Source organism: Platichthys flesus, chromosome 14, assembly GCF_949316205.1.
Source record: "Platichthys flesus chromosome 14, fPlaFle2.1, whole genome shotgun sequence".
In the NCBI taxonomy this organism is placed as follows: domain Eukaryota; kingdom Metazoa; phylum Chordata; class Actinopteri; order Pleuronectiformes; family Pleuronectidae; genus Platichthys; species Platichthys flesus.
The window spans coordinates 11,219,898-11,243,683 of NC_084958.1; the positions used below are offsets into that span (position 1 = coordinate 11,219,898).

General features: G+C 43.4%; 2 protein-coding genes across 3 annotated transcripts; one reads left to right on the plus strand and one right to left on the minus strand.

Moving 5' to 3' along the window:
- The first annotated feature begins 173 nt into the window (after positions 1-173).
- Positions 174-11,709, plus strand: LOC133968232 (AP-2 complex subunit mu-A). The gene is made up of 12 exons (XM_062404151.1): positions 174-526; positions 1,930-2,052; positions 6,214-6,479; positions 6,971-7,053; positions 7,535-7,540; positions 7,656-7,791; positions 8,299-8,443; positions 9,265-9,387; positions 9,465-9,600; positions 9,786-9,883; positions 10,092-10,203; positions 10,564-11,709. The coding sequence occupies exons 2-12, from the start codon at positions 1,979-1,981 to the stop codon at positions 10,696-10,698; spliced, it is 1,314 nt and encodes a 437-aa protein (XP_062260135.1). The 5' UTR covers positions 174-526; positions 1,930-1,978; the 3' UTR covers positions 10,699-11,709.
- Positions 11,710-11,975: 266 nt separating this feature from the next.
- pcyt1aa (phosphate cytidylyltransferase 1A, choline a) lies at positions 11,976-23,323 on the minus strand. 2 transcript variants are annotated; one of them, XM_062404150.1, is made up of 10 exons: positions 22,983-23,323; positions 18,695-18,773; positions 17,811-17,924; positions 17,080-17,176; positions 16,795-16,911; positions 16,192-16,343; positions 15,976-16,054; positions 15,184-15,326; positions 14,882-15,070; positions 11,976-14,475 (listed from the first exon to the last, which is right to left on the minus strand). In XM_062404150.1, exons 3-10 carry the CDS (start codon positions 17,922-17,924, stop codon positions 14,257-14,259), a joined length of 1,110 nt encoding a protein of 369 aa, XP_062260134.1. In that variant the 5' UTR covers positions 18,695-18,773; positions 22,983-23,323; the 3' UTR covers positions 11,976-14,256. The 2 variants fall into 2 exon arrangements, with proteins under 2 accessions (XP_062260134.1, XP_062260133.1); XM_062404149.1 differs by lacking the exon at positions 18,695-18,773.
- Positions 23,324-23,786: the final 463 nt, after the last annotated feature.

Here is a 23,786-nt window from a genome sequence, read left to right on the forward strand (position 1 = left end):
ACACAACCATAAGTTAAAGTCAGAGGACAAGTGTGTTGTCTGGCTTCAATCCCATCCGCGGAAGTCAGTGGTTCGGATCCACCTCTGGAGCTTTTCGTGAATTCCCGTTACTCAATAACATTTCATGAAACAAGCTGGACTCGGGCTGCCGGGCTCCAGAGTCCGTCTTAAAGAAGGGGGAGGGCGGTGCCAGCTCGTCGTGTAACTCCTCCGTGCAGATATACATCCATATATCGTTAATGAACCGCCATGAAAGTAATAGTAATTGAGCTGCAGCCCTTGTAGCTTATCACAACAGGGCCTGGGTGCGGTTTACACATCGCTCCAGCCGCGCCTTTTCCTGTCTCAGCGGAACGCCTGTGCGTAAGGACGGCGGGTCAGCTGACAGCCATCAGAGGACCGGGAGGAAGGAGCGGAATTAGCGGGTGTGTGAACTGGGAGCTGCACTGCCAGAGCCCGTCACTGAGGCTGTCTCTGAGGCCGACAAGGGGGGGTGAAAACCGGTGGCGCTAGCGTGAGAAGTCGGGTAAGTTCACCTCGGTCGAAATGGTCGAGCGTTTTTGGTTAAACCGGTGTAATAGTAGCGCGGTGACCGCTGCGGAAATGCCGGCGGAACCGTTTCATTCGCGGGAGTTGCTAACGGTAGCATAGTTAGCATCCGCTCAGTTAGCTAACGTAAAGCTAGCATGAAACCGGAAACGAGGTGGCTTAGTTCCTTCATAATAAAAGCGCATAACGTGTCATCTTGTTCGTTTTCAAATCGAGTTTACCCCATTGTGGACACTTGATGCTTGTATTCGATATTGTGGAGTTTTAACTAGATTATAACAACATGCATAAATAATAATGGAGACTGGGAGAGGGTTGTGAACGAACTGGATTTCTTTCCACCGGAAGTCAAGTCAAATTTGCTCCCAGCTAGTCGCTGGTTCGCTGCACATATCTGCCAGCTAGCCTGCTAGCGTGAGCTAAATTAGCTAGCGATCTCTCACTCGGTCTATTTCCCATCACTTTGAACATAGCTGAAGGTCAGGCTTCCATCTGTGCTGGAGTCATGCAAAGCAAACATTTCCCACGTCAATCGAGTCTCAAACGAGAAACGATGAAAAATGTATGAACGTTTGGGAAATAGATCGAGGGAGCAGACATCTTGACATCGACCAAATAAAAGGGCGATTCCGTTTTTAAACTCGGTCACGACTCGACGATGTCTTATTGGGCAAACATTGTTTAATCCAGGGCATACATTAGTTTTGTGTAATCCCACGGAGCTCTGTGTGCCCAACTTGTCAGCCGTCGGTCTACGAGAAATGTCGAGCTTGTCCTTCATCTCCTGGTTTCCAGAAGCGTCCTTCTTGAATGGAGGCAAATTCCTAAGATGTGTGGATCCAAACCATTTAGCAAAATCTGCTGTGTGATAACTGCACTGCATGTAGATGGATATTATTGTCTTTATATGCTGATCTTATGTTTAGTCTATTGAGATCCAGGCAGCAATTGATGTAGAATCTAACCCAGTAAAAGCAGCATATTTCCCAGCAGGCTACCTGGTGGCATCCTGCTTCAAACTGGTGGCTGCTAATCTGCTGCTAATCTGCCTTTAGTTGAAAATGAGGAATTGGCTGTGGTGAGAGTAGAGCTATTTGAGTCTTTCCAGCCTATATGATCCTTCATGTGTGTGTGTGCATATGAACACAAATGAGTCACCACAGTGGGCCAGCTGCATGCTATCTTCAACTGGCCATAGAGAGTGATGTGTGTAAGAGACAGAGAACGACAGAAAAAGAGGATGTGACGGACAAACGACTCCCTGTGTACTGTTGGTCACTCCCTCACTTTTCACTGCTTTCACTTCTGTCACCCACTTTTTTCCCTTTCCCCCCCAATTTCCTTCCTGCAATCTCTTGCTCCATTTCTATCTCTTCCCAGGCTGGGTTTTGGTTTCACCATGACCTGTTGGGACTGAGAAGCAGCCACAATGATTGGAGGATTGTTCATATACAACCACAAGGGGGAGGTCCTCATCTCCCGGGTCTACCGAGATGACATAGGGTACGTATCTCAAGTGGTGAAGTTACATTTTGGTGGGTGACATAGGTCACCGAGGAAGCCCTGCTCCGGTGTGGGTCGACAGGTTGGGTATTGATCCTGAAGGGATGAGAAAGGATTATGTCGCCCTTCCCTGCGAGGAACTTCACATTTATCTTGTTGCGTTATCTTCTCTAAAATCTATTCTTAGACAAAACATAATTTGGTCTAAACCTTTTTTCCAGATATTCTCCTAGTAAATGAACAACAAAATCATACATCAACATCAGTGTTGATATGAGACATTAACTATTGCCGCATGCAGAAGAGGCACAGAAACCTTGTTGTTCTCATCACTGGCAGCAACATCCTTTCAGTTCTCTGGATAGTGCAGTGGCTTGGCTGTTCTTTGAAATACCTGATCCTAATTACTTTCAGTCTAATTGTGTATATTTTGTATAAACTACCTCATCATTTCAAAACATATTTATATTTTTTGTTAAATCTGAACATCGGGAGTCCCTGAGCAGGTTGATATTCAGTATACTTCCAAACAGTGTCTTCACCTTACGTTTAAGTGAGGCAAGATATAAAGGCACGCAAGAATTAGATATGGCAGATTCTTTCAAAAGAAATCATAGACAGAACACACCATATGAGTCCTCCATCATTGCCACCTTTAATACACCATCGGAACTTGAAAATATCCATAATAGGAAGGTGTGCACATCTCCTGTCTCCACATTTTGATAGTTGATCATTGTCCTTTGTCTGTCTATATTTGGAGCAAAACATGGCATAATTCAACATTTGAATAAATAAATAATGTCAAATATATATATTTTCTAGCTTTGACATGGGGGGCTGTGGAATCTATAACTCACTAGGTAGGAAATAATGGGTTTAAAATATTAGTAGGTTGTAATGACCCCCTCTTAAATGTGGCTGTTGCTTGAAGAGACTTTAAGCAACTAATCAGCTGAGGTAGGAGTCTATGCAAAGCTCCTGAAGATCCTCTGTGAAGGAAAATGTCCCTTTTGCTTTAAATGGAGGATTAAAACCATGGTTGAGTCATATCCAGTTTAGACTGTGTGGTAGCCATGTTGTAAAAGATGACATGTGTCTGGTTAAAGGATAATCTACACTGAATCACCTGATTCATCAATATGTTACAGACAAACAAAACTACACCAATGCATATCGGCTAGAGGCGGCATGTTTTAACACTGCACACATGAAGTGACTGCAAATAATTACTCTTTGTCTCTATCTGTCCGTACACCCTGATGAAGGCCCAAGCAGATACGCGTTGGTGTATTTTAAAGCTCAAAGCCCATTTAAAGCTTTTTACATTTTTCAAACCACTTTTGAGTGCCTGGACCTGGATTCTTTATGCCCTGTATTCCCTTCCATGAGCACCAGTGGTCTGAGGGACACCAGAAGCCCTCCGGCCACCTCTTTCCTATAGAATTTAATATATATTCTGAAAATATAACTTTAATGTGTTCTTTCTCTTATACTAACTTGTCCTTATACGCAATGTTGGTGGGATTTGGAATTACCAGGTCTCAATGCGCCGACCCAACGCTTTGCCTCTTTTTTGTGTAAACTCTCACTTCAATCCAAACTCTGGATGTCACAGAGTAGGACTGTTCTTTCATGTTGTCTTTTAGATTTACACAGTGAGGGCTGGCAAGGTACCGAGAGGGCACGGGTAGAAATGGATGTCCTAACACAGAACCAATACAGGGTCTGCAGATCATTTCTTGTGCCGACCCACACAGATTTCAGTTGCTTGTCGTAGTAATGTCGAGGCTGCTTAATGTGATGAGTTGTGTCTGCAGAGCTCCATTGATTCCTTGTAGAGCTGTCTGCAGCACTATCTGCCTCATGCTTGCTTTGTCTTGCTATCGTCCATAAAGTTTTTAACATCCGCGGAGACAGCCAGACCTAATTTTCGGCTAAAACTGTGTGCGTACATGTGAGTGGCATTCAGTCCAGTTTACTCATACACAATAACTTATCTTATTCTCTAGTCTATGTACCTTCAACCTGTCCCTGTTGTGGGTAGGAGCTCGCTATGTGGGCAAGCAGGTGCACACTCCGCACCGCCACAGATCTTTCAAAAGTGTGGAAAAACACAAATTTTATGTTCAGATCCTGCTTCAGACAAATTTGGTCGATGTCACTTCATATGTGTGGCCATGCTAAATGTAGTGCCATATTCATATGGCTCTCTCATGGTACAATGCCTACAAATGCAATGGGGTGGTCTGCCACCCTTCTTCCTTCATTAGTTATATTTTACCAGGAAGACTAAATGCTCCCATGTATGTGACTTATCGATATGGAAGGCTTCTACAATTCCATACTCACATGCGTTCCAAACTGTGACAAAACTGATCAATCGTTACACCCTTAACCCTTAGAAATATTTTAATGGTGATAATTTATAACACGCAACTTGGAGCTATGTAATGCTGCAAACCTTCCCTCAGCACATTCGATTTCAACGATAGCATCATCACAAACACCATGTTACTCACTCTGTCTTTGTACATGATGCACGAAAATGTCTCTCGTGCATTTTTGTCTCTGTCCTCCCTCCGTTACTTCATCCGTGTTTCCTCTCTATCCTCTGTATCACCATTTTCCTCCATCTGTCCATCTTGGCCCCCTGTAGGAATAGGTAAGAATTGCTCCAGTGTATCGAGCATGACCCCCTCCCTCTCGTGGCCACCGATCAATGACCCTCCCCTTCCCCGAAACCCTAAACTGCATGCCCACTGACGTCACAGTCAACGTGCTGAATCTTCCTCTAAGCATGAGTCACCTGTCATGATAAATAAAGCCCCAAGCTACTGAAATACACAAATAAATCAGTCAATCAAAGCCAAAGACACCAGCCACTTCTACAGTCCTTAGTTAATACTGTTGCTCTCTACCAACTCTACCCAATGCCTAAGCATGTAGTCTGAGCATGAATATGACTGATTAAGTCCTCATGTTTTGTTTCTACTGTGATTTTTCACATAGAATTCCAGAAATGTTTTAGATTATTCAAGGTTAATTGTATGAGCTTTCAGTCAACAGGGTTTTGCTCAATTCAGTTTAATACCATTTTATGTTTAATTTATTATGTGATGTTAATATTAACGTTTTAGGATTTCTTGGTGTAGATGATGCTCATACCAACAGCTTAGCTTTATGTGTAATTCAAACATCACGACAGCCTCCTAGACTGATGTACTGTTCCTTTGTGCTAATAGACTTTGAGTTTTCACCATCTTGAATTTCTAAACTTGCATCTTTCAAAAATGTAACCTCAACAAAAGAGGCTATTTGTGTCTGCTTTGTTTTTTCCTCATGGTACCATTTAAAAAAGGGAAAATTTCATTATCAGCGATTTGAAAAGTTTACATGGAGTTTTGAAGATGTAAAAGGTCTTGGTACATTTTCTGTACACCTGAGTTGTTAACCAGAGTTATTTATCTTAAGAAGTAGATGGAGTTGCCTTGATTTTTGGTAACTTTGCAGTTTGTAACTAGAACTAGACCAAAAGATGTTCTCAGGCGTCTCTCAGTAAGATTTTGTTTTTTGTCAGAACGTGATGACTCCTCTGCACTAAGCCCTGTTATTTCTATATCCACATTTAGCAGGGATGAGATTTCCCAAAGCATTGTTGCAATAAGCTACGTCGTCCTGACTGTTTTCAGTAGAACTGTATTTTAAATCTAATTTCAAGTGGCTTTTGCCATTGAAAAATAAAGCCAAATAAATATCATTGTTGAACATCTTTAGTTTCTGGTGTGTCAAGTGTCAGTTATGATTCTTTTTTCTCGGTGTCAAGTTAAGCTCCTTGAGTGTCTCTCTGTCCCTCCTGGTAATTATCACCATTTACACAACAGTCCTCCTTTTCTTCCTCGAAAAGCTGCAGCTCAATGTGTCCCTTTCCAGTTGTTAGATAATGTTTTGATTATTGCTTATTACTTGAAATGGGTGGAAATGTTGTTGAGGTTTAAAGAGATTATTTATTACGAGCCCTGGATCTCACAGGATCTCACAGGGTGGGTTAGTGTGAGACAACACTCTAATTGTTTGATAAATACCTGAAACAATTATCCTTAATCCTCCCTTTTCTTTTTGCCCCCATCTCTGTCCCTCTCCACCTTCCTCGCATCCCAGGCGTAACGCTGTGGACGCTTTCCGTGTGAACGTGATTCACGCCCGGCAGCAGGTCCGATCCCCGGTGACCAACATCGCGCGCACCAGCTTCTTCCATGTCAAGCGCTCCAACATCTGGTTGGCGGCGGTCACCAAGCAGAATGTCAACGCTGCCATGGTGTTCGAGTTCCTTTATAAGATGTGCGATGTCATGACGGCCTATTTTGGCAAGATCAGCGAAGAGAACATCAAGAACAACTTCGTGCTCATCTACGAGCTGCTGGATGGTACGAGACAACGGCCCCTGGAGTAGAGGGACTCAAGACTATTGTATATTTGTGTAGTAGATCCATTGAGAGCCTAAATGATACCTTAACAAACCTAAAAAGTACTATAAATACGATTGAAATACAACCATGCTTTAATTAAGAAATGAAAATTATAACTTGAATGCAGATCCTGTCTATATATAGTTTTTTCTGAAAGATGACATTCTTTATTCCGACACATATCTGCAACCAAATGCAGACACTCATATGTCTGTGAAAGTCTTATTTCGTCCGATCTTAAAAAGAAAAAAACAGGTGTAGAGTTAATGGGACCAGGACATGACCTGCAACAGCAATCACATATGAATTGGTCACTTGCAGGTTGATTGTAATTAGTACAAATAGAATGTCTCCATAAGTGTGAATGGGTTCTTTCAGTTGCCACATGACTAATGTGCCTCCTCTTACCATCTTATCTCATACCAACTGTTATCTGTTTGTTCACACAGAGATCCTGGACTTTGGCTACCCCCAGAACTCAGAGACTGGAGCTCTGAAGACCTTCATAACCCAGCAGGGCATTAAGGGACAGGTCAGTGAGACCGATGTAGACTCCCATCAGATGATAATGACATGTTAGGCTGATAGACTGAGGATAGACTGTACACTCCAGCTGCCAGTTCATTCTGCAATAGATCTTACTTTTATATAGAATAGAATGTTTAGTTGAAACCTTTTTAAATCAACCACTTTCGAGACACTAGTCGGAGATTGAAAGGTATAATATTGGCGATTCCCAGGTGATGGCTCTCTCTGTATGGATATGATATAAAACACAGTGGACACAAAGCATTTCCTGTAGCCTGAGTGCATCTTTCATCATGCAGGAAAAAAATCTATAAACAACAACAAAAAAATATAAAATATGACAGACTGGGAGCAAACCAAACCAGAATGTATGAAACATGTTACTGTGTGATGACCGGAAATTTGCTTTGAATTAACATTTGGCTGTTTTCCTCTCATTCTCTGAACCAACCTGTGCTCTTCCTCTTGGACCCGTCATTTTTCAGCACCAGGTAAGACAACACACTGTAGCCCTGATGATCCCCTTTCATCGTCGCCTTTCTTCTGTCCGTCTCGTCAGCCCACTCCTTTTGTATCGGTGACACCGTTTCTCCCCCCGTCTCCCAGACAAAAGAGGAGCAGTCTCAGATCACCAGCCAGGTGACGGGGCAGATCGGCTGGCGGCGCGAGGGCATCAAGTATCGCCGCAATGAACTCTTCCTGGACGTACTGGAGAGCGTCAACCTGCTGATGTCGCCACAAGGTCCGAGCTCAATCCTTCAGAATACATTTTATTTATAAAGATTACTAACGAAAAGAGATTCTGTTGTAACTAGTCTTACAACCAAATCTGTTTTTAAATAATAGTGTTTAATCGCAACGATACTCTTAAGTAGAAAGGAGTATTATGGCCTCGTAACTGATAAATTGTGAGTTACATACAAATTTATTTAAATAAATTCTTCATTTAATTACAACTTTATTCTGATAATAGTATGTTTTATTTTTTTCTCATTAGATTATGACTTTATTGCTGTCTATTGACTTTCTTCTCAATTACAAATGTATTTGTTATCCTGCATCTTGTAATATCTTGTCATTATTCTATCATGCCATTATACACATCAGATCTTTTTTTGTATGGCCCCAATAATCGTTCTTAAGTTGACATGTTGACCATCACTTTTAAACCGAGCTGAGAGTGTTTAGAGGGAAAAGCCACACAACACAAAGAAGGGTATTATTATTTGACTGTTTTGTTTCCCCTCAGGCCAGGTCCTCAGCGCTCACGTGTCGGGCCGAGTAGTGATGAAGAGCTACCTGAGTGGAATGCCTGAGTGTAAATTTGGCATGAACGACAAGATCGTCATTGACAAACAGGGAAAGGGAGGAGCATCGGATGACGCAGGGAAGAGGTGAGAGACCACAAATCGGCTTCAGTAGAAAGTCAATTATATTTAAACTGAGACTGCAAATCATATATATATACATATTTAATGTTCATTTTAAGTTTCTGTTTTTAACCTGCTGCTTTATATCCTTACAAGATAATTGTTGCGTTGCGTTAAAATTGTAAGACACCACCTTGTGTGTTAGCCCCCTGTCTGTTTGAGTGTTGTCTACTTTAAAACAACACTGGCTTTACAATTTATTTTTCCCTTTTCTTTGGATGCATCTCTCCTTTCTTTCCCTCTCTTTCTTTTCTATGTGCTGTACATCAGTGATTTAGGGGGAGGAAGGTACTGTACTGACAAGTGTCCACCCTTTGTCAACTCAACACAAACATACACACACACACACACACACACACACATGCACACTGTACCAACACACTTGTCTAGTCCAAGCACCTTGAGCAAATGAACATGTCATGCACTGTCTCCCACAATATATACAAATCATCCCGGTGGTTGTTTCCTGTTTTTAGTAGAATGGTTTGTTTGTTTTGTTTCCCCATACCTCCCTGCTTGACTTTAACCCTTTACCAGCTCACCTCACAGATAGTTTTTCTTTTCTTTTTTAACATTAAACTCAAAAGGGCTCATGTCTTGCTACCAACAGTTCTGTCCTCATGGGTTTGATGTTCCTTTTTTGATTATGGACAATAGTTGAGGGATAGTAGTGGTAGTAGTTTGTTCTTTTGGAGAAAATCATAGGTTTCAATAGTTAAATAGTAATATAGAAGAGGACTAATACTCTCTTATTTTCCTGTCTCCTCATGTGTTTGCTCTCCCAGCAGTGGGAAGCAGTCCATCGCAATCGACGACTGCACTTTCCACCAGTGTGTGCGTCTCAGTAAGTTTGACTCGGAGCGTAGCATCAGCTTCATCCCCCCCGATGGCGAATATGAGCTCATGAGGTCAGTAGATGGATGTTGGAGAAAGGTTTGGGTGAACACGAAGGAAGTCTCGTGTTAAATAACCATTTGTCTTGCAGGTATCGCACCACTAAGGACATCATCCTGCCGTTCAGGGTCATCCCTCTGGTGCGGGAGGTGGGCCGCACTAAACTGGAGGTTAAGGTGGTCATCAAGTCCAACTTCAAACCCTCACTGCTGGCTCAGAAGATCGAGGTGAGATCTCATCACAGTTTAGCTGGTGATAAATGCAAACAACCATAAAGTCGCACACGCTCACACATCCTGTTTTTTTTTTATATTTTCCACACATGACAAAATTACATTTGTAAACCCTTGATTCAAATATGTGTCTGAATCTTAGCGGCTTTAACATTAAAAGGCTTACTATCGTGTCCCAGGTGCGTATCCCAACACCCCTCAACACCAGCGGAGTGCAGGTGATCTGTATGAAGGGAAAAGCCAAGTACAAGGCCAGTGAGAACGCCATCGTGTGGAAGTGAGTTGTTGGAGCTCTGCTCACAAGATGTATGCAACTGTTTTGCTGCGTTAAACATTAACATCCTCTTCTCTTTACCCTGGTTGTTTAACCTCCCTGTAACACAGACTGCCCTCTCTTTGTAGCCCACCTTTTTCCCCTTGGTCCTTGTTTTTCTGGCGACACATTTAAAAAGGTTGTTTGTGTGTCTGTGTGTGTGTGTGTGTAGGATCAAACGCATGGCTGGGATGAAAGAGTCTCAGATCAGCGCAGAGATCGAGCTGCTGCCCACCAACGATAAGAAGAAGTGGGCCAGGCCTCCCATCTCTATGAACTTTGAGGTCAGAACACATGAACAGACTACAGTCTCTCTCTCACTCATGTCTCTCTCTCACTTTCAAAGACTTCCAATTCAGTGTTGTTAAATAGTTTAAAAATCCATCGCAATAATGTGGAAAGTTTTTTTGAATTATTGTAATTTAGACAAAAAAAGGTGTCTGATTAAATATTTGTCTGAACTAACTTTATGCACAGAGTTTGCAGCCCGACAATCAGTCACTATCAATCATGCAAATCCTATCGAGCTCACTGTTTCCTCATACGCACACTTCCTGCTCGGAGCTGCCTTCATTATTTGTCCCGTGTGGCCTACATCTCCCAGCAAGCCCTGACACGCCCTGACCCTCCCCTTGTCTCCGCAGGTTCCTTTCGCGCCGTCTGGTCTGAAGGTTCGCTACTTGAAGGTATTTGAGTCCAAGCTCAACTACAGTGACCACGACGTCATCAAATGGGTGCGGTACATCGGCCGCTCCGGCATCTACGAAACGCGCTGCTGAAGTCGACCCCTGCCGTGCAGCGAGCTGACCACTTCCCCCCATCCCCCCCCCCCCCCATCCTATCCTGTTAAAGATTTTTTTTCTTCTTCCTCTTCCTACTTTGTCTCTTCTCTTCCTTCCCCCTCAAACTCCTTATAGCTTCTCTCATCCCTCCCACCTCCCTCGCCCCTTCTAACTAGGTGTCGGAGATTGAATTTACATCATAAAAAAAAAAAAATATGGTATAATGCACAGATATATGCAAAATGTGAACCATTGTATCGTATATATCTCGTAGTGATGAGTAAACCTGTACACCAACTGGTGTCCGAAAGGAAAAGACAAGTGAGGCAGGGGGGGACCAGGGGGAGAGGTCTGGGGGCACCGCTTGGTGTCTGTCAGGGTTGCTCTCTTGTGTTAATTCAGTGTTATTGTTCGACGATCCACTTCCTTTAGAAGTCCCACGTGTCGTAATCCCCGCTATGATGGTGTGTAGCTGTTGTGGTTTACCATGAGTCCCGATCTAGTCCCTGTACATGAGCTTCTGTCTGAGTAGAGTCAACCTTTCGAATTGAGCTGCGTCGTCTGATCCTCGTGCTGCACACTGACTGATGTTTGATCTGTGTTTATTGGAACTGTCACTCTGGTTCTCTTGTCGGTGGAAAGAGGAGGATTTCAAATGACTGAGCTCTTTAGGTTTTTTTTTTTTCTAAATGTAATTTCTTTCTCGTTTCCACTATACCTTTTTCTTTTTTTTACCAGCAAGTAAAGTCAGAACATAAAAGAACATTCCAGACAGTTTAGAAGTTCGACCATCATCCTTGTTAGGACTCCATTTCCTCCATGTTTCTTAAGCACTAAAATCAACTTTCGTCACTATCTTGATTCAAAAATCAGGCCCTGGAAGTATGTGTGTTTGTGTTTGCAGTGAGGTGAGGTCTCCCCCTGGTGTTTGCCTCGTCACTATCTGCTTCTTTGTGTGTGTAGCCCTGGTGACCGTTCTATCCAATAAAATCTGACTATGTAACCAAATCCCAACCCCCCCACTCTCATTCCTTATTTTCATTTGACTGATGTTATTTTAGTTTGTTTAAATGTCATTGTCTCACTGTTTCCTCTTGACATTGTTTGAAATGGGGGAGGGGGAGCTGTAGACATAATGAATCTTGGGTAATATTGGTGTGTGATGTGGCTTTGGCCTGAAATCTGACCAACAGAAGTTCAAGGAATAAAGTCCCTTATTGTGATTATTGAAATATAAAACCCAGAAGTGATGTTAAACCATGAGAGACAGGAAATGCTTTGGCTGACATTGTTTAATACACTTTTCCAGTCTGCTTTCTCTACATCCAGGACATAAAACAAAATGAGCCCCAAAATTGTAAAATAACACGATTAAAACACTTGCTGTTAAAACATTTACATTTTGTAAATCTTTGCAGCAGTGGCTGTCACTGACTCGCCTCTCAAGTCTTTTACCGACGCGACAACATGCTCAGAAGCTTCACACTGATTTTTAAAAAGAACAGATTCCACAAGAATCAAGGCAAGGCTTCCCAAAAGTAGCTTAGCACCAAAATCTAGGCTGGATTTCCTCAGCAGATTAGTCGAGTTTAGTACTTTTAAATATACCAAAAGTAGAACATTTATAACTGGGAATTCTTTACTGTTACCCCCTCCTCCACAAATCTTAAAATCGGACATACAACACACCAGAATAGAGCCAGTTTCTATCGCTGCAGCAAAGACCGATTTTAAACCACAGGTGCTTTTGAGAAACCAAGCCTAGAACAGATTGATCCGTCAACATTTATAATGGAGTCGTCTTAACAGTATTGCATTACGTCTTCAGGTCACCTGTGATGGTTCATTATCGGTTATATAGGAGACAACACATGCTTTATGATCACTGGAGATGCAGGATGAGTACACAGTCGCGCGCACACAGACACACACACCGAGGCCTGAAAATCAAATATTTAACCAGTCACATTGGTTCAGTGCTGTAACAATGGCTGTTCAGAAAGGAAAAATAATAGCACTCACACCTTGTGCTCATCTAAATGAAAAGAGAATCAGTTTAGGGAAGAAGGAGGTAGCTACAAAAAAAAAAAACTGGACTTTCACCGATACATAAACTCAAACCCTTCACCAACATGTGAAACTCAGTCCAGACCATCAACACACAGACTGCAGCACAGACTCTTTACAAGTAAAGTCCTGCGTAATGCCTGGTTTCTAAAACCCCAGATCCATTCATGTATTTGTGTGTGTGTGTGTGTGTGTGGAACACACTAAAGAAACCTGCTGTGCTCATAATTCCAACTACACAAGATGTGATTTCTTACAAATAGAGACTGTTCTCTAAAACCTTGAACTTTCCCTAAGCAACACATGTGTATCAGAGGGAAAAAGTTGACTCCCTAATGGCCCAGATCTGCAACACAAAAAAGGAACGAAAAGAGAAGTCTAGCGTTTCTCACGTTGATTCTCGGCTCAGCATGAAAAAGTGCTTCTACAAGGGGGATGATTAAGATCACATCTGTACAGAGGATAAAGAAAGGAAAGAAGAAATCTACAAAAATAAGTTTCTACATCAACATTTCAACGGGTTCTCCCTGCCATCCTTACGAGAATTTCTCTTCAGCCACATTTAAAAAAGGCGCCCAGTTCAATACGTCTCTTTCAAAGACCCATTTCCTTCCTTAGACGGAAAAACAAAAACAAATGTGTAAGCGAATCTTTTACTAAACGCAGTAAAGTCAAGCTGAACCCAGAACTGTCAACAGAGGGGGAAAGGTGACAGGAGACAATTCAAACATGCAAATGTTATTTTAGAGCTTGTACGCAAAAAACACCACATGCACATACACACAGCCGCAAGCAGCCCCAAAGCAGGCGACAAACTTCAGAAACAACCTGCTGTTCAGTGGACGATTAACACTGTTACTCTTAGATTCAGCTCTGGTTTGATTGTTTCCCTTGGTATTTAATAAAAAAGCCGGGTTGATTTCAGGTTAGCAAACTGCCCCATTGAATGAGCAGATCATTAAAACCTTGAGTTTTCTGACCTACTCCAGGATGAACTCAACAGCGTCACCTCTCGCTCACCAAGGCAACATGTGCTGTTCCAACAAGTGACCGAAACCCCCGCGAGCCCCTCCTGCTACAGTCATGACGAGAACAAAACCAAAAACACCTACAACGCAAACCTGAAGAACACCCTTAGAGATGGAAGTGTGCACGGAGTGTGACACAGAGTGTGTGCAGATATTCCTAAATGGCATTGTCTAATAAAAATCAACATCAAAAGTGACTGAGATTAATGAGACAAATTTTCAAAGAACTCAAGTGGATAGTGGTAACTTTTACTGACCGTTACACAGAGACAGAATTAGCTGTTTAAAAACAAGAGCTGTGGAGAAACTGGTTGTTAAAGTTAACGTGACACTGAGGTGCTAAACATCGAAATAAAATGAAAAAAACGTAAGATGTAATCAGGAGCTTGACGAAAACCACGCTACTCGACAGCTCAGCTAACTGGTAGCACTCTGGCCGTGGATCCACAAAGCTGACGATTCAGTTTTCGTCGTCCTCGTCGTCGTCCTCGCTGATGAGGTATGGGCGGGCGCCGCTGTGGTGGGGCGGAGGTGAGGGTGGAGGGGAGGTCTTGTTGAAGAAGGGGAGACGGAAAGTGGGAGACGGCGAGCGCTCCTCGCGGGTGGGGCTGCTGTTGGGGCTTTGCCTCGGGCTGATGGCCTGCAGCATGCGGCCTTTTCCTTCCTTCAGCATGTGTTTCTGTGGAGGCGGAGCCATGTAGAGTGAAATTACAATCAGGGAAACGTTAGAAGACGTCAGGCGAGTGGTGGAATAAACCCTGGTTAATCAGGTCACTATAAAGATCAGTTCTACGTGTGTATTAGTAAAGAGCAAATCAGTCTGAACAAGTAATGCATCTCCCCCTGGTAAACACAAGTCCCAGAGGAAACCCTTCAATGTGCTTAATATTACAATCTTAACTTCATATAACAATGACACAAAATGCTACACTCTCAGGCAAATATCTATCACTTTCTAGCTGAATCAGAGAAGACTGAGACTACATGGAAATACCACGCGTCACTGAGCGCTCCATGGGCCACCAACAGTGGGACTACGGATGTGCTGCCTGTCATGAAATACCATAGAGAAGTGACATCCTCACCAGAGCTCCCTCAGGTCCAAACATCTGCAGGAAGTTGCCGATGAACTCCCTGGATTTCTCCTCCCATTTCTGGATGAGGTCGATGCTCTTCTCCTCCACCTTCTGCACAAACTCCTTGCTCTTCTCCTCCACGTCACGCACCTTCTTCTTCACCTTATCTACGCGCTCCTGCAGGTGGTATTTCTTCTCCTGTCGAGAGCGAGGACAGCAGAGGCACACTTCAAAACACACATATAAATAAACATTGTGCCAACCAAACTCTTTTTGTTCCCGTAACTAATCCAAAGCTGAGCGTGTCCTACGTTGATGAAGCTGACGTTCAGCTCCTTGGCTGTGTATCCTCTCTGCAGGTTACGTCTCACGTACAGATCGTAGTCACGGACGATGCGTGTGATGATGTCAGAGGTGGAGATTCCCTCTGTCCGCTGGGTCGGGGCAAACATACCTGAGAAACACGGGTCAAAGGTCAGAGTAGACTCCAGATGTCACATATTTACAAATATAAATCAGGGCTCTATTACTCAAATGTATTTAGTGATGGTGGACTTATTTTCCTCCTCCCCATTTGTAAATAGAGGTTCAATGTTTGGGTGTAATTATTTGAGCATATTATACTATATTATAAGGATTTGTATCACAATGAAAATGTTTTTATTCGTATTCATCCCCAAAGAGAAATCACTTTAGATAAATATCAGTTCTGTATCGCTCTGACCGGAGCCACAGAGGATCTCACAGAGAAAGAATGTGAACAGACAGATAAAGGAGGAACATGTTATCTAGCATCTATTTCCTGGTATCAAATGCAGCTCAGGTCAGTGTCACTGTAGACTATGAATACTATGTTTAGCCAAACTGCTTATATCCTAAGGGTCTCTATGGTGTGCGAATAGATTTTTCTTTTATATATTCTCTGGTCAAATCTGGGAGCTTTCCTAGCAGTTCAGTTGAAAATGTCTGTTTAAGAAGAAAACACATGTCCATATTTAAATCCAACATGCTATCCAGTCTCAAATGTTCAAGAGTTGTAAACACTGGACTGTATTGTGTAATTATTTGTAACCACACAACCTTATGGTAACTATGACACTCACCCGCTTCTTTAATGTGCCTGTACACGTCATCACTGCCCGCTGAGGAGTATGGGATGTCGTCATGGGCCACAAAGTCAATCTGGAGAGGTCAATACAACAGACATCAACACAGTGGATTCTAAAGTAGTGTGTTGAGTACAAACATGTTTTTGCTGGTTTCTCGCCTAAAGATTCTTAACGGTCTGATCATGTATTTAAAATTTAAAATCCACTCACGCGATGTTTTGTGAGGAATTCTGGCGTCAACGTCCAGGGGGCGTTTCGCACCACTTCGTCCACGTAGCGGCAGTGTCTGATGGCATCGTAGCGCTCATCCTCATTCATCACTGTGAAGCCCTTGTATGTGTGGGTCAGGTCATCACTGCACACTGTGGACAGTGAAAGATATTTACAGAAGTTAATATTTACAGAACATACACCATGGAACGCAAATAAAAACATCAGAGCATGATGTGGTTCACACAAACACTCATTGAGTGATGAAAGGAGAGACAACCAATTGACACTGAAAAATACAACTTGATAAAAAGTACTGATCAGATGCATTAAAATGTGAAGTGTGGTGGACATAAGCTGAAGATGATAAACTTAAGAACATCTAGCAAGTACCACAGTGATCTTTCCTTATCCTGCACGTTTCACTCCCGGTGTTCTAACTGTGAGCAGATGTCTGAATTCATCAGACCGGTAATTTTACCTCAATAGTGTTTCACTGTGTACCGTTTCACACTTGAAAGAGCAGCTGATAGAAGTCGGCTGCTGTGAAATATGGACACACACACACTCAGACACACACACAGACAGAAGAGTCATAGTTACCTCCAACGATGAGGTGGGTATTTGGGAAGAGGCATTTAGCCTGCATGAGAGCTCTGGCGTGACCCGAGTGGAAAACGTCGAAGATGCCATCTGCATACACCCGCACTGGTCTGTCAGCTGGACGGAGAGAGACAAGACAGAAGAGAGACCAACGATTAAAAGTGAAGCCAAGATTGTATGTGTATGACTGTACTGAAGACTGAGAGGAATCGTTCTTATATTGGTAGAAAAACAAAAGGAGAATGTGTGTGAGCGCCATGAGCTTAAAGAGAGAACCAGACTCACGTGGTGTTCCCCTCTTGGCCGTCTCCATGTTGACCCTCTCATAGGGTTTAACAGCTGGCTCCAGCTCATCTGCGAAAGGTGCAGGGTGCTTCAGTCCCTAAAAGACCCGAACCAACGGAATGAAATGCTTTGAGTTTTTACTGTGTCACACAGAAATCATTGCTTTACACTCAACTGTTTCCCTCTGTTTGAATAACATTATATCCTGGACAAAACAAGACTGTTGTTAATAACTAGCAGGTCGCTGTTGCTTTGAAACAGCTGGTGACATTTTAGGCAGCTGTGGCTCAGGAGGACCACTAATGAGAAGGTCAGTGGTTCGATCCCCCGCTCCTCCAGTCTGCATTTCAAAGTGTCCAGTTTCCAGCTGGCGACTGTGCTGACACTGTTAGAACGGGATGTGTGATAGAGAAGCTTGTTAAAAATCCTGTTTGAATGTGTGTGAAGGGTGAAGGAGACCTGTGGTGTCCAACGTGACATAAATGTAGTCTCTTTACAATTGTATAAGCACATGACATTAACCGAAATGTGAAATATTTAAAATCCCTATTGCTCAGGGTTCTTTGTGTTAAACTTGGGTTTAGCTGTCCTTGCAATCATGTGCGATATAAACAGGATATGATACAACACTTTAAACATTCACCATAAATCTATGCTTAACTTGTAGGTATGCATCCCCATATTATACACAAAACCTAGGAAAATATGCTGCTTAGTGACAGCTGGCTCACCACAGTGCATCTGGGATATTTCACATGCCTCTCGCCCTCATCTTTGTCCCCATTGGAACTCTCTCTTCTTCTCTTCCTGGTCAGCAGCATCTCACTGGACCCTTCGGCTTCCATCTGGGTCAAAAGCCAAAGAAAAACAATACAAATACTGAATTTCTCCAATACAACATATACAACCTCTGGATATGACCCCTACGATATATTATAACAGTATGCATTACATAGTATACTGTACAGACGGACAGTATATATAAAAAGGTGTGAGATTATGGGATATGACATATCCTGAGTCAGCATTGAGCCAGTAACTGAAAGATAACATTATGCGCCTCAGCTCAGTAAAAAACATAAAAGAAATATGAAATCAAATCAAATGCAATCTTTTTCAACTTAAAATAAAATTTTGGGTTTATTGGCGGGTGGTAACCAACGTTAGGTGCTTTGCCTCCTACTGTGTTAGAGCATACTCCCTATTCCAATGGTAAATACAATTTCAATGTTTAGTTCTTCCACTTCATGCTTTGAATGGGGCCTACACAATAATTTAATGGCCTCTCCAAATTCATCCCTACCACTCGGCTCTAACCCCCCTAGTTTTGCCCCTGGCATTAAGGTGTAAATTAAGGTGTAGATGGATATTCCAGAAAACTTGACTAGCAATCTATTGGAAACTAAACTAAGATATACAAACTTATTTTATAGTAGCCGGTATCGTTCCAAATGTGAACGGTACCCAACCTTAGTTTCTCGTTCTCTAACTCTTGTTAGAAATTGGAAAGCATGGAATGGAAGAACTCAGCCTGTGAATAAAATGTACCATTGGAATAGTGAGTGTGCGCCATTATCTGAAAGAGACAGGACTGGAAAAAATAATTAAATATGACCTGGATTGCATTGATTCACACTCCAGCCAGGGGGGGGACTGGTGATGCACCTTGATGTTGGTTGCGACTTGCCAATAAACTGAACAAAGAAAGAAGAAGCTGTAATTATCAATGATTCATAGCATAAGTGCATTGTAACGTCATTGAGACTACGTTGCATTTAAATAGATTTTTGGAAGAGAGATGGAATAGGCGCTCGCTCCGTCCACTTCACGCATAGACCTGGTATTGCACTACCTCCAGGAAGGGTGGGCAGACCAAAGAAGAAGACAAATTAGATGGTGGTAATGCACATTGGTTTTGGTTGCCGCTCGCAAATAAACCAAGCAAAGAATATGAAGAAGCTGTAGCACTCAAGTATTCATAGCATAAGCGCATTATAACTTCATTGAGTCGCATTTAAATCGATTTTTGGAATAGGGAAATTCCAGGTTGGCAGACCAAAGAAGAAGACACAATAGATGGCGATAAAGTACCTTGGCATTTGTTGCCAATAAACCGAACAAAGACGAATGACGGTTCGAAGGATGGGAAGTGAAGAGTGTGAAGAGGTGGCGCTGGGGGTGTGTGGGTTCTCTGAGAGTGCTCCTGGCTTTTCTGAGGACCCTCTACTGACTGATGTCCTGCAGAGATGGGAGGGTCTTTACACTGAGGTACTGGGCTGATTCGACCACTCTCTGCAGTCGCTAGCGGTCTGTTGCCATACCATGCTGTAATGCTGCCTATCAGAATGGACTCAATGGTGCACCAGTATGCAGTGGAGTCCTGATGGCAACTTGGGTTTCCTGAGCTTCTACAGGAAGTTCAGCCTCTGCGTTGCCTTCCTGATCAGCTGAGTGATGTGGTGGGTCAAGGTGAAGTCCGCACAGATGTGGACATCGAGGAACTAGAAAGTGTCGACGCTTTCCACCTCGGTCTCACCAATGTGTTATGGTGTGTGTTGACTCCTCCCTTTCCTCAGGTCAGCTATCCCCTCCTTTGTTTTGCTGAAATTGAGCGACAGGTTATTGTCTTTACACCACAGCTCCAGGTCCTCCACCTCCCTGCGATAGGCTGATTCATTGTTGTAACTGATGAGACCCAGGACTATTGTGTCATCACAAAATTTCAGGATTGTGGTGTCTTGATGTGAGGCTGCACAGTTGTGTGTGTAGAGTGTGTATAGTATGGGACCGAGTACACATCCTTGAGGAGTGCCAGTTGTCATGAATAATGTCCCGGAAGTGATGTTGCTATACTGACAGATTGTGGGTTCAGTCGTAGGCTGAACACTTTTTTTGTTAGTTTGGCAGGGATGACTGTTGAAGGCTGAGCTGTAATTAATGAAAAGCATTCCGATGTAGGTGTCCTAGATCTGTTGGACCGGTATGCAAACTGCAGGAGGTCCAGTGTGGAGGGAATGGTGGATTTGATGTGACCCAGTATGACCCGCTTGAAGCACTTTATAATAATGGGTGTGAGTGCAATTGCAACTGGTCTGTAATCAATCATTCAAGCAGGTTACTGCCCATGGCCTCGCGGTCGTTGATTTTCCTCAGGGTTCTGCATATGTCAGCTGCTGACACAGTGAGCAGTGGGTTGTGAGTTACATAATCTAGGGACTTCTGTGGCTGATGGCCTTGTTTGAAGGCTTTTGATTTGGATATGCACTGATCTGTACAATAAGCACCACACGTTCAATGCGGATACTGCTGTAGTCACACATGTGGCATACTCTATGTTTGTATCTGAGGCCTCATATGTGGATGCAGCTTTAAAAATGTCCCAATCAGTACTAGCAAAACAGTCTTGTAATATGAGCTCTGTATCAGGGGACCATACCCTGATTATCTTGTTTAGATACAGCTTGTTTGAGGCGCTGTCTGTAGGCTGGATACAGGAATAAAGAGATGTGATCTGATAATCCAAAATGGAGTCTGGGTGATGCTTTGTAGACATCACGTACATTGCTGTACACTTGATCCAGTGAGTTTTTCCCCCTTGTCGGTATCTTGACATGCAGGTAGTATTTAGGCAGCACAGTAGGTTACAGTGGTTAAAATCTCCTGCGATTCTGTATGCTGCATCAAGGTGTGCAGTTTCCTCCATGCTGATGGCGTCGTGGAGCAGTGTGAGAGCTGCTGCTGAGTTGGCGTGGTGGGGAATGTAAACACACACCAGGAAATCAGCGCTGAATTCACGTGGTAAATAGAAGGGCCGGCAGCATTAACACTTCCACATCTGCTGAGCCTTGGTCTTACCGGAGTCAGCTGTGCAGCCACCTCTGTAGATGGAGTGGGTCTGCAGCTGTAACGCGGAGTCGGGGCAGTCGGATGACAGCCAAGTCTCCTTGAATAGCAAAGCACAGCAGTCCATGTATTCACGATGTGTTCGTAGCCTGGCTCGAACACAGCATGATCGAACCAGCTCCTCCATCTTGTTCTCCAGTCAGCGCATGTTAGTGAGCAGCAGTCTAGGCAGTGGTGGTCGTTTAGCCTGGGCTTTTAGAATAGCGTGGAGGCCTCCTTGCTTTCCCCGGCGCAGTGGTCACCCTGTCTCCCCTGGCTGCTGCTCCTCTAGGGAGCTGGCGGTGCAGTGCAGTCAAGCATTCCGGTCGGACGATACCATTTTGGATTAAAGCAGGTTCTTACTGTTCGAAATGTTACCTGCCAATGTCCAGTAATGTCTGCCAGTCGTAGGTTATCAGTGCGTTAACCTTGTTCATGGGCAGTAGTGGCAGAACAATGAAAATAAACAAAAACAGGCTTCAGAAGAGAAACTGTGCTGACCAGTCCTGTATCCTTTCAGAACAGGACTGGAATTTAACACCACATTCAACAGTTTGAAACACCTTTGAAGATCCTATCTACAATGACAATGTGATTCCATACATATCTGTCAGATTACAGAGACAATAGAAAGTAGTGCTGAGGTCCCATTACAGAGGGCTTCTGTGTTATGGTTTAAGGCTCTGCCCCATTCCACACATTCCATCAAACCACCAAAAATAAAGCCACAGGTCATTAAAGGGAGGGGTCATTACTTCCTTATTTAAATTGAACATGCATTTAATTCTGAAAAATGCCAGTCAGGACCACTGCTGCTGTGTCAGTTATGCCTGCGTGACTAAGTATAATGAGTGACTGACATGACACTACATGTTGCTGGTGGTGCCAGCTTTCTGATCCCACAAATCCAACTGCTTGCATAAGTACCTGGCTGCTTCCTTCTCTCTGCAGCAGCTGAGTAAGAAGCCATGCAGGGCTCCCACTAAACACTGACAGAGGAGATTAACATGAGGATTACATGTCATCACACTTGAATTTGCTGCTATAATAAGAAAACAACAAAAGGACAGAGCCAGGTCCTGTTTAACCAGATGCTTTTCAACAGAGATTCATGACAGAACATGTGAACCCATTTCATGAGACAATTACCAGAGAGAACCAAGCCAGTTCTCTCTGGCTTGGTTCTCTCTGGTAATTGTCTCATGAAATGGGTTCACATGTTCTGTCATGAATCTCTGTCATGAAGCCAGTTCTCTCTGGCTTGGTTCTGCCCGGGCTGTGCGCTCTTTGGCTGGGCCAGTGGAGCAGTCCAGGGTCCCCAGGTGTCTGACCTAGCTCCATGCTGTGCCTGGTTCATGGCAAATTCCCAGCCTGACTTATTGTCCCAGTCCACCCCTAGACAGACCAGAACTACCAGCAGGCCACCGGGATATGTTCCAGTGCTCCCTATGTGCAGTCCACCACTGTCTACAGTATTTGTTTTCTTGATGTACATAGCAGAATGCTAACATACTTTTATTCACCATACCTATTATTAGTGTTGAATACTGTGGTTTGGGATATAACTATGGAGGTCTCTACATAAGTCAGTGTGGTCTCCTTTGATTGATTGATGTTCATGTAGAGAAATCAGTTGCTATGTTTAGTTTACTGGGATCCTGTCCCGTCCTCCTATTGGTTCCTGAACCCAACTTTGAGTACCACAGGCTTCATCTGCATGTCACACAATGTTCCCTACATAGGTTTTATCGCTTATTTTTAAATATGGCGTCACAAACAGACAGAAATACGCCACAGGTTAGCTTGAGTCCGCACACTGCCCCTCCAGCTGGACTCATGACAGTGAAGTTAACCCAGAGAAGTGAAGCAGATAACAGAGGAGTTGAACTGGTGACACGGCAGCTCCACTGTCAATCCCCTGAGTAACTGCACACTGAACCCCCAGGAACCATGATGTGAACTATCCCGTAAAGTAAAGCCATGGAACGTTAGCTCGTTGCTTTCGGCTTGTATTCACTTACCGTTCACTCTTTTGTCCGGAATGGCTGTTTAGTTTAGCAGGAGTGGGCGGGTTCCTCCCCTCCTACGAGCAGCAGCCTGGATAGCTAACGCAGCTAGCTACCGTCGAGAGCTAGCTAGCAAGCGAGCTAGCTGTCAAGTTGGTGAGCTCGTTAGCTAACTTTAGGTGTTAGCTCGCCGATTAGCTGACGGCAGCAGCGACAGTGAGAACAAACAGCCCTGAGCGTGAGAAGCCGTGGTGTCGCAGCCGCTGGGAGACTGTAACCTCCAGAAGGACAAATAAATCAGCGGCAGTGACAGCTTGTACTACAACGCTGACAGGTCAACTGCACAAGAACTACAAAACTTCGACATCCTTAAGGGAAATGACGACACAACAGCCACGACAGCACTTCCGCTGTTTTATTGTGCTGCCACCTAGTGGAGGTATTGCACGCGGCAGTAGGGAAGCCTCCACAAGATGGCCTGTGTTTTATAACATAATTCTTACTGAAGTGTTTATTTTGCATTTAGTACATTGACCTACTTTGTGCGTCCATTCATGCCTCACATATCCAAAACAATACGTCATTATTTTTAAATCACAGTTATTTCCTCAGCTGTCAGACTCTGCAACACCATCTAAAATGAAAAAATTAAACACTGCAATGTTTTTTTTATCATAACACCTCTACTCATAGTATATTCTACTGTACTACTATTTCTAACAGAAAATAACATTTTGCACTTCTGCACATCACAATTTATGTACAAACTGGTTTCTACTTGCTTGTGCAATAATCCTCTGCCCCTGCACTTTACTTTAT

Excerpts from the sequence above, each read along its gene's own strand:
- LOC133968232 (XM_062404151.1), top strand. The coding sequence starts at position 1,979 with ATGATTGGAGGATTGTTCATATACAACCACAAGGGGGAGGTCCTCATC. Across the intron at positions 6,480-6,970 it reads CATCTACGAGCTGCTGGATG|AGATCCTGGACTTTGGCTAC; the intron begins GTACGAGACAAC and ends TTGTTCACACAG. Across the intron at positions 9,884-10,091 it reads GAGAACGCCATCGTGTGGAA|GATCAAACGCATGGCTGGGA; the intron begins GTGAGTTGTTGG and ends GTGTGTGTGTAG.
- pcyt1aa (XM_062404149.1), bottom strand. The coding sequence starts at position 17,924 with ATGGAAGCCGAAGGGTCCAGTGAGATGCTGCTGACCAGGAAGAGAAGA. Across the intron at positions 16,912-17,079 it reads GGCCAAGAGGGGAACACCAC|CTGACAGACCAGTGCGGGTG; the intron begins GTGAGTCTGGTT and ends CTCTCCGTCCAG. Across the intron at positions 15,071-15,183 it reads TGAACGTCAGCTTCATCAAC|GAGAAGAAATACCACCTGCA; the intron begins GTAGGACACGCT and ends CGCTCTCGACAG.